This window comes from Diplotaxodon limnothrissa, linkage group LG12 (assembly GCF_057381915.1).
Source record: "Diplotaxodon limnothrissa isolate DT_005_m linkage group LG12, D_limnothrissa_male_GT1.1, whole genome shotgun sequence".
In the NCBI taxonomy this organism is placed as follows: domain Eukaryota; kingdom Metazoa; phylum Chordata; class Actinopteri; order Cichliformes; family Cichlidae; genus Diplotaxodon; species Diplotaxodon limnothrissa.
In genome coordinates this window covers 31,843,401-31,860,198 of record NC_140607.1, presented here as the reverse complement: position 1 = coordinate 31,860,198, position 16,798 = coordinate 31,843,401, and the positions used below count along the sequence as shown (strand labels likewise).

Genomic DNA, 16,798 nt, shown 5'->3' with positions numbered 1-16,798 from the left:
CAGCTGCTATCACAACTGGAGATCAATGAGGTATAACACAAATACTGCGACAAGTGGGAGCTGGGATTGGGTACCAAGCCCTAAGTATGACTGAAGGTGCGCTGATTGCCAGAGCAGCTGACCTGAGAGATAGGATCGTGGCAAAGGTGGAAACCTGGTCCCTCCATGGCCAATTACCAAGACTATGTGAAGTACCCTCTGAAAGTCTACTAGAAGATGTGGATGCAGCATTACAGAAGATCCCTACTGCAACCATCACCGAGACTACACCATGGCAGCAGTGAACCAGAGGTGCTTGGCTATAAGATGAACAGCCACAAGTAGCAGTGTCCTCCATGGAGAAGGAAACTAGTGGCCAAAATCAAGGTAGCTCAGAGGGAAGTTAGCCAACTTTTGGAGTTGCATAAAAGGTGCAATGAAGAAAGGGGTGCCTAAGAAGTACAGACACCTGCCCATACCTGAAACTTTGGAAACTGCCAAGCAAAGACTCACAGCCTTGACCAGCTGCTTAAACAGGTATACCAGAGAGATAGAGGCCAGGAGAATAAACCAGCTGTACTACACTGAACCATCCAAGATATACTGTCGGTGGCAGGGGAACAATATGAGAACAGCTCCTCCAAGGATGGACACAGCGCAATCCTGGAAGAGCATATGGGAGAAGTAAGAAACCCATAATGGTGATGCGAAGTGGTTAGTGGATCTAAGAGCGCACCACAGCAACCTCCCTGAACAGGGTCCAGTATCCATCACAGTGGCCAGCTGCCAGCATTCCATGAGCATCTGGCAGCACAAACGAACCAGCTGCTAGTAGACAAGAGACACCCAGAATGGCTAATTGAAGGCTGGACTTTCCTGATCCTCAAGGGTGCCCAGAAGGGACTGGTCCCATCCAAGTACCAGCCAATAACCTGCCTCAATACCACATGGAAGTTCCTGTCAGGCATCACTCAGGAACAACCTCTGAGATATATATGCAAATCATGGGGAAGTGAGATGTTTTGATATGTTTTTATACAAGATCTATACTGTGGGTAGGGGAAGATAACCTGCAATGTTACAGGAATGTGGGGAGTTGAGATAGTTTTAAAATGTCTTATGTGTGTGCACTGGTCTTATTCTGGCAAATAGTTGTATTTAAAAATGACACTCTATGGAATAACTTCAAAACTTCTCCCCTGGTATTAACACTTAAAGCCCTTTAACACAAAGGATTTGTCACTGTGAGCATTTCACGCCATCTTCTGAGCAGATTGAGTTTTCATTTTCCAGTTAAACTGCTGACTTCATGAGAGGCTTTAACTGAAATGGGTTATTTTCATTTAGGCTAATTTTGTGGAACAAGATGATTCAACCTGCATTTCATTACCTCGCACAAGCAATCACAGCAAGGAAAGGTGAAAGGAAGCATGCTCGAGCTGGCAGCGACAATCTGAAGTCAGCTCTTAATAAGTACCAGCTGCCTGGCTCTAACAGAGAATTCCTCCCAGCTCGAGCTGATGAATGAAGTCGTGTAATGTAATATAGGTGTCATGTGGAGACATCAAAGTCGGTGAGTTGTGGACCAACTGCTGGCAGTAGGCTATGGGGTGCTGATGCTTTTTCATTAAGCCAAGGCTGGCAAAAGATGGTGTAAGTATATACGGTCCAAACATCTATATATTGAAAGACCTCTGTCCTATTGTTGATGTAACTTTCTTTGACCAAGAATATAGCATTGTGAAACTTGAATTTAAGTTAGACTTCATGGTTGTTTTGACAAATATAGCAGCAGGCTTGTAGATAAGTCAAACGCTGAGGGTACAAAACTTACAGGGCAAGACATTCTTCTCAAATTATGCTTAAGGTCAGTGTCGTATTTGTCAATTTATGACCGCATTCCCGCATGAATTCCTCCAAGGGTGGTCAGATTTCCTGGATATGATGGTTTGCCTCTCTCTTTGACTTCTCAGTAGAATAATTTCCCATTAGTTTGTGTAATACAGTCAATCTAATTTGTTTTCACTTTTATCTCAGGGGATACTTGGATCCACAAGTTTAATGTTCCTTTCTTTACAAAACCATCCCATTTCTCTGGACTGTGTTTGGGTTTGTGTGTTTCCTCCCAGTCAAACGAACCAACCTAACACAACTATTACCTTATAACTTGCATTCTCTTCATGACACATTACAATAAACTGTAAATTGTGGTGGATCTTGAGTGAGACAAGCTGCTACATCACTGACCTTGTGTTTTTATTTTTACCCAACCTGAATCTGGTAATCTTAAAACTTAACATCATTAGCCATACACTTATTTTAAAGTACTGCTTAAACTGTAGATCAATGTTTCATATTAAATAAAAAGAAAGGCAACTGCTTTAAACTGCATAACTGTGTATGCTGTAGAACTAATGGGAGAATGAGAGATTTGTATTTATTTGCCGTTGTTGTTGTTGATAGTATTCGACAGAAGAGGTCAGTATTAAGGCAGAAATTTGATGCAGGTGCCTAAAAAAAAGTAAAATCAAATTGTAATTATAAAATCTTATTAGTGAGCGATGGACTGCCCCAAATTCTTGTTTTATAGGATTTTCTCCATCTCCTGATGTTTCTGGGGTATTTATTTCTCATAGGCCCAGAAAGTCCAAAATAAGCTATTTCACTCACACACACAGTGCACTAGTCGACGAGTTTCTCCTTCTTGCTCTACTTCGTCAGTTTCTTCAAATATCTCAAAGGAGCTGGCCAATTTCCCAGTTCCCACAGTTAGCCATTTCTTAAATGGATGCCAGCCAACTGACCCAATAATAATCATCCCAGCAGGCTCTTGACAACAGTATGGGGAAGACCTGCTCCAGAGTGATCAACTCTATATGCATTGATCCTGCTAGCTCTTTTTTTTTTTTTGCCCCTTAGCCGACTGCACCTAATCTCTGAAGGGTGTTTACATCGCTGTGCTGACATTTCAGGGGAATATCAAATGTCCCACTCAAGCAAAATTTTGCCAATTAGGAGAAAATATTGTTCTGTAGGATGTGGGTTTTCAACTAAGAGTCTTGAATACAGAGAAAACAATTTTAATAGCCTTCCTGTGGAGAGGAAACACTTTGACAGATGTTTGCACAGATGCCCACACAACTAAAACGTTTTCACTCAGTGCGAACGTGTGTGTGTTTGTGTGTGTCTGTGTGCAAAAGCTAATGTATGAGAGTAGTATACTACTCTAATTAAACTAATACTTTATCTTCATTTTGAAGTATCTCTCTGGTAACTATTCTTATTTGCACTGTCATTTTATGCTACTGAGGCTAATAAGAAATTGTGGCTATATAAAGGGGAAAACAGTATTTGGCTATTGTAGTAAATGGGCAATTTGACTAATTCTGTCTGTTGCAAGACCCTCCTAAAGGATAGAAATGAACCAAAAGTGACATTCCCACACTGCCCCATGAACAGTGTAGAATGGTTTTCTATTTTTATTTGTGTGTAAGCTTGAAAAACTTTAAAAGTAGCACAAAGCACAAAGATTGCAAATACTTTTTTTTTTTTTTTTTAAAGCTGAGTTTCTATGAAAGCATCTCTCTGTGACTTGTCTTCTCAAAATGTTATTGCCAGCAGCTGATATTATCTTCCTCCAACACTTTGACATCCCACTCTTTGATTTCCATCCTGGCAGGTACAATCCAGACACAGACAGCTGGAGTACAGATGTAGCACCCTTGAACAACCCCCAGAGTGCAGTGTGTCTGGTGGCAATGGACAGATATCTGTATGCCATTGGAGGACATGATGGCATTACTTTCATAAGTACTGTAGAGAGGTACTTTAGCACAAGTGCAAACTAAAGGTCAATATCTTACAAAATGAACTGTCATTCCACTTTGTGCAGACTGTAAACAAATGAGACTGTTTTAAAGAGCTCTCACTGAAATGAAAGGTCTCTCTTTAGAGTTTGCAAATAAAATAAATATGTATCTTCCATTCCTAACACAGTCTTCTAATGTGTTTAGTTTACTGTCCATGTATGAAACTTGTTTGTGCTATGAAAAAAAAATCTATAAATGTAGCTAAAACTAATCTAATCATTTTCTTATTTACCTGACATTTCACATTAATTTGATGACAAGCTGAAGAGGCTGACTCAGAGGAAGGAACAAAGAATTCAAGCTGCACAAAAATATCAATGACAGACAGATCACTTGCTAAAATGATAACCTTTGTTTCGTTGTTATAAATATGATCCAAAAATGAACAAATGGACCAAGCAGGTACCGGTGCTGACAAGAAGAACCAGAGCTGTGGCTGCTGTGCTGGAAGGTAACCTGTATATAATGGGAGGGAGTGATGGTGAAAGGACTCAGGTGTGCGATGCTATTGAAAAAGACTATCTTTGTCCTAAACCTCACAGATACTGATTACATCAACAGGATAAAAGGCTGAAATCGAATATTATGCCTAACTTCAATAAGGAAAATCTGTAATCACTCACCTGCATTCATCCCTGGCTGTTTGGCTAGTAGTCGATTCTTTACGTCACTTCCACTCACCCACATTCTCAAACTCAATACTGACATCATTACTGTAGTCCAATCATCTTCTTACGTGCCTCGTTTGAGCCAATCTGCTTACATTAAATCTCAGTACTCCTCTGTTAGTCTCCCTTTTAGATTCTGATTCATGCAGCTCACTTCCTCCCCACCTCAGTCAGAGCCTCCAGCTTCATCTTCACCAGCATCCAAACCCTGGAGTCACTTAAGTCCTTGATGATGGTTATCAGACTCTAATTGGCTAATAGATTTTCCTGTCTAATAATTTTTCTAACACAATAAATCATGTTCAATTCTCCCACATGATTTCTCCTTGTTGAATTAACAATTATTCACTATGAATTAATGTGAGCTAATCATAATAATAATAAAAAAATGTCTTTCATAAGACAGACTTTTTTTTCACCCACCGTGCTAACCTGCAACCATCCACATTTGGGCAGTTGGAAGCAACAAATACCCAGCATTTTGCTTTGCTTTTATATGAAGATTTTTTTTTAAACTAAAAGAATAATAAATAAATAAATAAATAAATAAAAGCTGAAAAATAGTATGTGTTAATATAGGAAAGCTATACTCACAAAAAATATTTTGTGCCCTGTTTGTGACCCGACCTCTTTCTACCCTCAAAAACTGAACTTGCCTGCTTTTGGACATAGGAGAATTTAAGAAACACTTATTGTGTATCTTGACCCCTTTAATTCCATGTATCCCACATTACCACAAGACACACACATGCATACACACTTACAGGCAACCGCTTCAACCTTGCCAAAGATAAACACGGGTCACTTGTTCCTAACTATTTTTGTCTGTGAGAAGTGCACATCGGTGCAATTCCCACAACCATTTTTTGGTTCCCATCAAGTTCTTGGACACAATCTTGGCTTGGAATATCCAACATGTTTTTTTTTACAAACTGAAAAATGTACGTATATTACAGGAAACACTTTTAGCTTATTGTGTAGAGTAGATTAGTAAAGCCTGTGTTATAGGTCTTAAACCCAGGGCTTAGTGTTTCTCTGCGGGTTCAACACTTGTTTTTAAGATTGCCTCTTTTTGCATATTAGTGCAGTTCACATTTTCCTTTGGCATTTATTATTTCCCCTGTCTGCAGTCTAGTTCATCTTCTTGGTTATGTAATATTTAGTTATCCCTTTCTATTTCCCCTGTCTTCCCCTGTGTTCCCATGCCTTCTGTCAAGTCTTTGTCTGTTAATGATGCCATGTTTAGTTACTTCCTGTTTTATTCTGCTAGTATCTTGTCTCTTGTCCACTCTGTTTGGCTTTGCTTTCTTTGTTTTGTGTTCCCAACAAGTGTCAGCTGTGTTCCCTGGTGTGTCCTGTCTCTCTAATTACTTGGTGTGTATTTATTGTCTGAGTCTCCCTCTGTTGTTTGTTGTATCCTTCCCTCATGGCAGTTTGTTTACCTCCTCCAAGGGTCCTCATTTATTTTTCCTTATGTGCTGCTCTGCATTTCTTTTGGGTTTTTTTCTTAAGTTCCAGCAATAAAACTGAGTTTTTGAGTTAATTTCTGCCTCCTGAATCCTGCATCTAGGTCCACACTCTGCCTGCCACACAGTCGTTCCCATGACAACCTGGGCATTTTTCTACATAAACACTCCCAACCTGTAGTGCTACACACATGGTGTATGTGGTTGTGCATTAAATAGTATACATGGCCTCCCCTCACTTGTGCTATCTTCTAAATGTTCCCCAGTGTAGCGGTACAACCCTGCAGATGGAACCTGGTCGATATGCGCGCACATGCTGAGGCACAGAGAGAGCGCTGGTTGTGCTGTGTACCTGAGACACCTCTACATGGCCGGGGGCAAAGATGAGCTCAAGCTGGAGCTCCATGCAGCTGCAAAGGTTCAATTGTGACACCATGAGGTTGATGCCTGTGAAACACATGAGGAGTGAGAGGGTAGATCGGTACAACAGACATAAACTGTTCTCTCTAAAAAAAAAACTTCTGGCCATATTTGCATACGAATGATAAAAATGGAAAATATGGAGCGAGGAAATATGAGTGACATGAATGAGAGAGGACCACATGATTTTTCTTTTGTTTTATTGTTTAATAATTTACACTGCAATAAAGGGTTCTTACTGAAAACATTTTCTAGCATGCTTTCACTGGATTGTGATGGTGCTGATGATTAAAATGAATTCATTATAAAGTTAGAGGACCCAAATGTAGGATGCTAGACGAGTAAGAAAGTTTAAAAAAAAAGTATAAAATTGAGTAAGAGAGCATGAGTGAAGCTAATCAGGGCAGGGAATGCAAACATACAAAATTGAAACAAGACAAATGCACAACAAAACAAGGAGATTCAGGAGACGTTGGGGAAAGAACGGTCAGGGTTTGAAAAAATAAATCAGGAATCAAAACTAAACAAATCCAGCACTGATAACAGTATAATGTTTTCAGTGCTCACCATCTCCGTTTCATATATTGGCATACCAGCTTTTGGCAGCTAAACAAAACACTAAGTGTCACTTAGCAGTTATGTGTCACAAACTTAGTTTGGCTGGATGATGGCATTTTCACACTATGGGCATAAAAGTATCTATCAAATTTGAGCCAAACCAACTATATTCTAAAATATTTGACTGAACATATTTGAGTGAAACATCTGTCATTGTACTCTGGTACAATGTGAAAAGTCTACACAGATTTATTTTACAAATGTAAAGCAGCACACTCGCAGGTCACTTTGTTAGGCACACATTTTCAACTGCTGAGTAACATAAATTCTGTTCGGCCAATCAGAGGTTTGGGGGAAGTGTTAGAATGATTGGAGGTGATTTAAGTGACCTTAAAGTGGCCAAGATTCGCTTTGCATTCACTTAGTGGCTTTTGAGCCACATGAGCTCAAGAAACACTGAGGTGCCAAAGTCTGAGTATTTCCCTCCATATCTTACAACACTACCACTGCTGATCCACTGGGATTTTCCCACACAAACATCTCTAGGGTTTACAGAGAGTAGCCTGAAAAAGAGAAAATATCCAGTGAGTGGCAGTTCTCTGAGTGCAAATGCCTAATTGTTCCCAGAGGGAGAATGGCCAAACTGCCTCCAGCTGACAGGAAGGAAGCAATAAGTCAACAAACCACTTTTTAAAATGAAAATATGCAAAGTAATAAATATGATAGCCTTATAAATAAATATATAGAAAACCATTTTTTTCTGGCACACTTTGGATCCCTTAGTACCACCTGAGCAATATTTAAACATCATAGCCTGCCTAACTATTGTTACTGACCATGTCTATCTCTTTATGACCACAGTGTACCCATCTTCTGATGGCTGCTTCTAGCAGGATAACGCACTATGTCACAAAACTCAAATTATTTCAAACTGCCTTCTTCAACATGACAACGATTCACAATTGATTTCACAATGATTTCACAACTGGCCTCCACAGTCACCAGATCTCAGTCCAACAGAGCACTTTTTGGGATGTGGTGGAACAGATTTGTAGTGCAGCTGACACATCTGCAGCAACTACGTGATGCTGTTATGTCAACATGGACGAAGATATCTGAGTAATGTTTCCAACACCTTGTGGAATCTATGCCACAAAAACCTGAAGCAGTTCTAAACGCAAAAGAAAGACTAATCCAGAAGTGTAATGTAAGTGTAAATAAATGCTAAATCTTTCCAGTAACTGTTGAGATTATTTACTTTTGATGAGAATGGCACCTTAATGACACAATTTCAAACATTGGACTTTGAGTTTCAGAAAGTTTTTTCTACTCTTGACTCTGTATGATATCAGTGAGATCAGATGTCCATAAACAGTCACGCTGGTCTGGTTTTGACAGCAATCCTACCGACATCTTGTTTAAACCTTCTGTATGTGACAGATAATCATTTGGGAGAAAGTTTGCATGAAAGGGGTGGACTTAAAGAGATAGAGAATAAAATGGCCTGTTTCCCACAGTGGAAACAAGGCGCAGTATAAGATAAATGAGGATACTTCAAGAAAAAACTTGGAATAGTTTTCAGCACTGAAACAAAGACTTGGTTCTTCGTAACATAATCTGAAATCCTGGGATCAACAAAGTATATATATGTCTTTCTCTATCTTACTTGTGTATTTTCAGATATCTCTTGTAGTCTTCAGTGGTGCACTGCTGGCTGTAGGAGGATCTGATGGTTTCACCCATCTGAAAACAACAGCAGTTTACAGCCATGAAAACAACACATGGAGGTAAGAGGAGAACTGAATTTGTGACAAAACTAATACAAAATGATTGCTACAAGCATCAAATGATGCCATAAGCCCTGACATAATTTTGTTTTGATTCCCTGTTAATTACATTTGCAGGAAACATGAAAGCCATAATGTAAACAAGCTATGAACTGAATCACTATTCAATGACATCAATTAGTAGTAGAGAGCTATAAAGAGGAAATGTATTTACATTTAAACATCATGAAGGGCACAGCAGGCCACGAATGCATTAGCATAAAACATTAAATATGTTGTATAAGATATATTGATACAATACATTATATTAATATTTTCCCGGAGGATTATTGTTTACACTTTGTTGGTAATATGGGAGAAGGATTAACTAATCAAAATAATTTTATGTTTAACTGGATTGTTCGAATCATTTATGTTTAGTAAATGTAATTACACTGGATGTGGCAGGTTCAGATAATGGTGTTAAAGGGAAAAATACAGACTCTTACTTTGGTAAAAATCAAGACACAAAAAAGAGGAGAGATGTCTCTTCCAAAATTAGTTAAAATTCAATGTAACATTACATCGATTAATGTTAAAGAAAGTGTATGCAGGATGAAAATATTATAAGCGAGACAAATATATAGTCTCTTTGTGATTCATGCACTGTGCTCATGTATGGCTCCTATATATTATATATGCCTTCAGGCTGCAAGCTGAATCTGGGTGCTTCACTGTCTGAGCATGTTTCCCTTTCCATCTGTTTTTAGACACTTTGGAAGCATGAAGAGTAAGCATCCAGGTGGGAGAGTGGCTGCGCTGTGCTGAGACTCAACAATACTCATATTATATGAGCAGGACAGAAGTGTTAGAGAAAAATAGCCTAATGGATAGGCTCAGGGACACATTGCAATATGGTTCAAGTAAAGGCAGTAGAATAAATGAATAATGGAGGAGTTCGCTACAAAATGAGACATAGCTGCATTAGTACATGGTGACAGCTAACTAAAATTAAAGCACATCACATGCTACCCAGTTTTGATCTTTTATGTCTGTTGTCTAGAAATTATAAACAGATGAAACTGTAGAAAGCAGATTTCAAGAATAGGTTAACTTTTGGATTGACAGACTTAAAATGTAGATTTTATACAATTCTGAAAAAGAAAAAGCAATCAAGTAAAAATGAGACAATCACAAAAATGCTCATAATATGAAAAAGTGAATCAGTGTTTCAAGGGATAGCACCATTTAAGATGATTTCATTTTAACTCATGAGCTTGCTAATTAAATATTAATGTGGAGTAACAGGTGTTAGTCATGGATAAATCATAGCTAAGGCACAGATTTGGAGGTAAAAACATAGAAAGCGCATATTGTTAGTCTTACAATGAGGCATGGTTCATGTGAAGTGTGTTAAAAGTAACCAATCACAGCTCCTTTCTGAGTTATTTCAATAAGCTGGAGACATCTTTGAAATTTATGTAGACGTTAATCATATCACTGAATTTTTGCAAGTGGCTCAGTCTATTCAAAGTATGCGGGAAATGACTGTAAATGACCCACAGCAGTGACTGTAAATAAAGTGCTTCACCATATTTAATCATTGAGCTTGTGTAAACATCCACTGATAGGAAGGGTGCCTGCTGCGGTGTAAACCAACAAAATCAGACAAATCAAGTGGAGAAGAAAATCTGTGGGAATCAAGATCCTTAGCGAGACTAGTGAGTGAGTGAGTGAGTGAGTGAGTGAGTGAGATCTGACTGCTGGCATGGGAAAGCATAAGAGGCTGTGTGGGCTTTAAAACGATGACGCTCAGAGCTCTTTCCCCTGGAGAATAATGGGCTGAAATGTGGAGAGGCTCAGCACAAGGAACGCACACAGAGTAGCGCGGCTTTTCCACAGACACACAGGAACCAGCGGTGTCTCCCCAGTCGTGCCACTGTGCACACAGAATGAATATTTTCTTCAATGTGAGGGGGACAGTTGTGAGGCAAATAGCAGAGGACAGAGCAGCTGTTGCAGGTATGGTTTAACAGAAATACATATATACATTTATGTATGTAATTTTTCCCTGTGTGTTGTAGGAAGATATTGCAAGTGTAACTTGCCAAGACTCTACACGTGCTGTGTATATGCTCCATAAAATGTTGCTGGATATTGATAATTATAAGGATCAACAAATAACTTAATAATTTTGGGGACTGTTGTGATGTTTTGGTCTTTTCCTGACCAGTATGCAGCTAAGAGTAAAGCTCCCCCCACATGCAATTTATTGTGTGGTAGTGGAAATATAATAGTAGAAGAATAGTTGCACTTTAATGCACTTTTTTTCTCCAAACAAACGTGTTTGGATATATAGGTACATCTGTCACTACCCATTAAATACCACTTCTTAAAAATAAATAAATAAGAGCCAGTCTTTTGCCTTGACATAACTTTGAAAGAATTCTGCGCTGTCATGATTTGGGGTGGGAATAACCGTGACAGCGCAGAACTGCAGAATCTATTATTAGGTGTTTTTTTTTTTCCATTTCACTAAAAGCTCTTTTTAAATTAGAAATTTCCTGTCAGCATTAAACGCTTCAGTTTCCTCGGCAGACGACGAATTATTCCAAGGTTGTCCGGTAGGTGGCGAGGCACCGGTGGTGACTTCAGGTTAGGAAATCAGCGCCCCTCACCCGCTGTGTCCTGGGAAGCAAGGATGAGGATGATGATGTTGTCCGGACAGCGTGGAAACCCGGTGGACAGCGCGCTTACTTGATGTGTTACTTCATATGCGTAAGCAGACGTTACATGGCAGGAGACAACAGCGAAGAGAAGCTGTACTTTGAGTGATTCCGAGGGCAAGGGTTGTTATATAACAGCAGCTGACAACGGTTACAGGGGACTGCGAGCTAATTAAAAAGACGAGCGCAAGTTTATCGTTAACTTAACGTCCGTCCTCCTTCCGCCACGAAATGTAGTTCGGCAACAGTGGCAAACAAAGTTGTTGCTAAGCGACAAGGAAGTCAGTAGGTTGTTTTTTGTTTGTTTTTTTTCGCCCATGAATATTTACGTTTAATGTCAGGTGTGCCATAATCGCGTACATGTGATAATGATAATGGCAGGAAGTTAGCAAGTCAGGCTTCGCGCTTTGCCGTCAGGAGACCCTTCTTTGGGTTGATGGGATTTAACTAAACCCCCAAAGCTCACTGTTGGATCCCTTTTCTTCCCACCTCTGATCACAGGAGCTAACTTCCACCCCACAACTCTTGCAATTGTCACTTTCCAGTGATGACATAGCTTTCGCGGGTACTCGTTGTTGGGAAGCATCCTGTGTCGCACACGCAGTGCAGTATGGAGAGCGAATGGAGATTATCTAAATCAAACCTAAGTTTACGATGCTGGGACCTCGGCCAGAAACGGGAGCACAGCCAGGTAAACGAAGTTAACAGGAAATCACAGGGTACAGATGCACCTATGTGTTTTAACGCGTATTAGTTCAGCGAATATCATCAAGTTTATTGTAAAGCTTTGGTGGCAGATGCTGTACCGTGAAGTAAGATTATTATTATTTTCTCTGTTATTTATATTGTGTTGCCATAACATCTGTGGTGGACGTAAATGCAGATGTTTTGGTTGTCATGAAAATATCATGACTGCATTTCTGCGTTATGTATGTCTGTATTAATTGTATCTGTATTAAAGCTGAACCCTTGGTAATTGCAGTGAGGATGGGCTGATTCGCTGTGGTGGAGAGCATCTTTCTGCCATTGTTCATCACTGCAAATCAATACAGTTATCAGCTTTATATTGATGCTCAGTGGGCTCTTCCAGGATTCCATTACCTTCATTCATAGGGGCCACTGAATGCCTTGATTGAGTCAGAAAATAATGTGAGTTTGCTTTAGAATAGCATCATCAGCTGGGGAAATCTTGGTGTCCTGCCTCTCTGTGGAGGTTAAAAACGTTTGAAGAGTCAATTCCGATGGCTCAATCATCCAACACCTTAATAAGTAACCCGCCCCCATTTTTCCACTAATTAAAAGTTTTGTTGTCACTAACAAACTTTTTTCAAATGTGGAATTTTGATAAATATGTTTCACAGATGATGGTTTTAATCACAGATTTCCTTTTTTTTGCTTGCAGACTGTGCTGAGCATTATGTCTAGATATTGGTCTCTGCATTGAAATCTGAAAGGCAGTTAGTCTCATCTGACCTTTTGAAATACATAATTCTGAAGAAGACGATTGCAGATTTTTACAGCCATTGTAAGTCGAATTTGATTCTTTTTAGTCTTCTTCTCGCCCTGGTTCCCGTTATTTATTTAAAGACGAGTTTTATGCCTTCCCTGCACATGCTTTTCCTCGCTCCATCTGCTCTCTTTGGTCTGAATCCACGACATTCGCTCCATTAAAAGGAGACACTCTCTTACCGCAAGCGACTATTTTTCCCTTTTATTGTGGTCACTTTGCCTCCTCCATTAAGTGAGCTCTCAGAGGTCACAGGCTCTGTATTTTTTTTTCTTTTATACTGTATGGGGACGTGCTAATTTTACTTGCACAGCTGAATGTACAGTTCTCTGTCTCTTTTATCTTGTCATGTAGTTCTTCTTAACTTCTGATGTCTCCTAAAGTAAAGAACACATTGAGAGTACTATATTCTTTATTCTTCTGCATTCACCTCCTTTTGTTTCTGGTTTTGGCTTTCTTTCCTCTCCACCGTACTCGCGGTCATAACCTATCTCTCTTTTCTCTGTCTGCCCTTCTGGGGGACTGTGCCTTCACTGTTAATAAGGGAGATCATGTCTCTGGTTGCTATTAGCCCACTCAAGATTGCCCACACCGTAGTATGAAAACCACAGACACACACTTAGCTCTGTATTACCCACTTATTTTCCCTCTGTAGACAGTTTAGCAATAAACCAAAGGCACATCAACAGAAAGTCTAGGTTTATCTTTTAGCTGGAAATGTAAAAAAATGTCATGGAAGTGCAGACACGGATGGCCATCTTGTTCAACCAGACAGATGAAGCTTTGGTATATTGTACCTACACTGTATGTATTTAAGAACGGTCTTTGTCCTGTTTCTGAAATGACCTTCCATCTGTTTGTTTTGCTTCATGGGCAGAAAAAAATGTGCTAACAGCATCTTGACAAGGGAATCCCTCCTCACTATTGCAAAGATTAAAATGTACACTAGGGTGCCTTTAATAAACACATGCAGATAGTAGCTGATTAACCCACTTGCTGCTTTCCACTTTATGAAAAGATGCAATATAAAAAAGTTAAGCACCATCGAGTGGAGATGTTGGAGAGGGACAACTCGGTAATATCAAACTGTACCCTTGCATAAATGTGTTGGTGTAATCCTGCTCTATGTAAAAACCAGAAAGTTTGAGAGTGCGCACTGATCTTTGCGTGTAAGCTGTGAAACAGGCAGTGGATGTGATCGACCTCTTTCAAAAGGTCTTAAGAGGAGAGTTTTTATAAGTGTTGTTTAATCTCTCTTTTCCCTTTTCTCTCTCTCTCGCTCTCGCTCTCATTCATCATTGATGTCCCCCTGTAAGAGCCAGTGATGAACCCTCCACGCCGATCATCGAGTTCCCTCGGTGACAGGTAACTTCCTGAAGAACTTCCCTACATGTGTTACTGTGTGACAAGGTGGAAACGCATGCAATAATTAGCCACAATATTTGAAAAAAAACAGCTGCTTAATTTTGTGTAAATGCACATTGTTCTTTGAAAATGGTCTTTACCTGTAGTGTGCCTCCACTACTACTGCTCCATAGATTGCCTTATCAAAATGTAATCTGAATTTTCAAGTTGCTCTTTGCATTCCTTGAGTCATTTTGGAGCTTGAAATGAAAGTGTTTGGGCAAAAGCTTTAAGTGTTGAGTTACCAGCTCATGGAGACTTGCTTCATTTGCAGGCTACATTCATAAATTTGATGGGATTTAAATACAGTCAGCCAAACAGAAAACTAGACAATTTATTACATAAAGCACCACCACAACCACAATAACCTTGAGCTCTAGTCCATGACTTGAATTAGCAGAGCAGAAGCCTTGGAGAGAAGTGCTGACTACAGCTTGCATCCACCTGTTAGTTGCCATAAATTAAAGTTTTGTTTTAAAAAGTAAAATAATAAATGACAATAGGTGCAAGAGAAATGAAAAATGAAAAACATTTTACTTCAGCTTATTTATTTGCACCAATCTCATTTAATCTCAGTGTGAGTCATTAGGCTACTGCATAGTGCTGACATTTAAAGCTGCATTAGTTACTTCTAGTTCCTCCTTTTCCTTGAAACATATTGCATGTGGAGCTGGTGAGAGAGAGCTGATGTGAAGTAGTATTAATCAAGGTAATGGCGTCATGTAGTATTACACTAAGTGTAATATACACTTCTCAGCAATTGTTGCAACAAACCATCATCCTTCTGGCTTCATTTCTAATGTCTGGATTTTAACTGTTGACATTCTGGTTGCAGTAGTTTTTAATTTGACCGTCGTTTTATGTGACCAGGGAAATGTTTATTGGGGATGGACCAATAAGGCCGCAGCTGCAGCAATAATGTATATTGTAAAATGTAAATAGGTTGCATATTCATATGTCGTTCCCTTTCTTTTTGAATAATGCATGTATGCATGTTTGTATGTTTCCTTTAATACAATAATACATAATACAAGATGTTTGTGAAATAAGTCAGTTGCATCAAGTCACATGGTTTAGATTATTATCCATGTCAGGATTTAGGCTTAAAATAGGGTCTGTGTGCCCATTGCAAACCATTTCTGCTTAAGCTGTTTTCTCAGCTGTGTTAGCAGCACAAGAGCTTAATAGCTGGTCAAGAATCTTCATTGTCATTATCAGTGTGCTCAGTGTGTCATCCTCATAAATGCATGTCGTGTTTACTTGGGATTTCATGGAATGGATAATGGGCCTTTTCTGTTTGCTGTGGTTTCCTTTTTGTCCCATGTGAATAAATTGGCATGTGAGCATTACAGTAAAATGTTTGTCATTGTTCCCCCGAGCAACCACCTTTGTGATTGCAGACAAGTGCATTATACAACCATAACTTTCCTCACATATGTTTTAAAACTTTGTAATATGCTTTTTCAATTAGAGCCAGCCTCTAAATTAACAGCGTCACGTACACTTTTGTTGTGTCTGTTCTCAGCTGAATACGTTGTTTTAAAATGTCACCGTTGTACTAGCAGACAGGTTGCTGAGCAGATTCTGCTGTCTTTCTCGTCATGCAGGCCATCCACTGAGACCGTGCAGAAAAACAACAGCAGCAACTCTGGTGTTATTCTGGACATCTCAGCTCTCAAGATGGCCGATGTGGATTCAGGGGTGCCTCCGCTCCCACCTCGTTACCGATTCAGGGACTTGCTGCTGGGGGACCAGACATTTCAGAATGATGACAGGTAGCACGAAAAGCTCTCTTTAAGTTTGTGTGTGTGACATGTGAGAGACTGCCCAGGAATATTGTGGATCTTTTTTGTACAATAACAACAACAGAGAACCTGAAATCTTGCAGTCTTTATTAAGAAGAAGTCTCTCCTAGAGTAAATGACAATAAATTGAGCAAACTGATACTACTTTGGCCAGAATTCTACTGAAATAAGAAAATCACATAAAATAGAATTAGCTGAAAATTCTACTTGTAACAGCTGTAACGAGATTTGTGTTTTTCAGGGTATAGCTGGATTAAGTATATATATATTTATTTTTTTATTTACCCTTGACTGGCGCTACAGTCACCAGAGTGCTGTAGTGTTTGGGAGTACAGTTATCGCTGCGGTTGGAGAGGCAGACCAACAGATGCTGTTTGCTACCCAAGAGGGGAAAAATTAGCCTCAGGCATGGCTGAGTGCTGTGGAACTCTCCATGGTGCTGAAATGAAGGCATCTCACTAAAGGATCAGCAGTCCATTGTATACTGGCTTGCAAAGAGGAAACTGGCAGCCAAAGCTTTGTATGGTGGACTTACTTTTGATTTGTCAGAGATTTGTGTGTTAAAATGAACTTTCACTATTTCAACTTGTGAGACTTTATATGAAGGCTTCCATAACGTTTTATCCTCAA

At 39.4% G+C, this 16,798-nt stretch overlaps 1 protein-coding gene and 1 pseudogene across 1 annotated transcript in view; both read left to right on the top strand.

Annotated features, from left to right (window-relative positions):
• Nucleotides 1–415: 415 nt before the first annotated feature.
• On the top strand, nucleotides 416–9,554 carry LOC146621651 (uncharacterized; annotated as a pseudogene).
• Nucleotides 9,555–10,618: 1,064 nt separating this feature from the next.
• The window catches only part of kcnt1b (potassium sodium-activated channel subfamily T member 1b), a 66,537-nt gene continuing 60,357 nt past the window's right edge, over nucleotides 10,619–16,798 (top strand). The window contains exons 1-3 of the mRNA XM_085367489.1: nucleotides 10,619–10,748; nucleotides 14,276–14,324; nucleotides 15,971–16,138. Of these exons, the coding sequence (XP_085223615.1) occupies nucleotides 10,679–10,748; nucleotides 14,276–14,324; nucleotides 15,971–16,138 (287 nt within the window). The 5' untranslated portion in view covers nucleotides 10,619–10,678. The remainder of the gene's footprint in view (nucleotides 10,749–14,275; nucleotides 14,325–15,970; nucleotides 16,139–16,798) is intronic.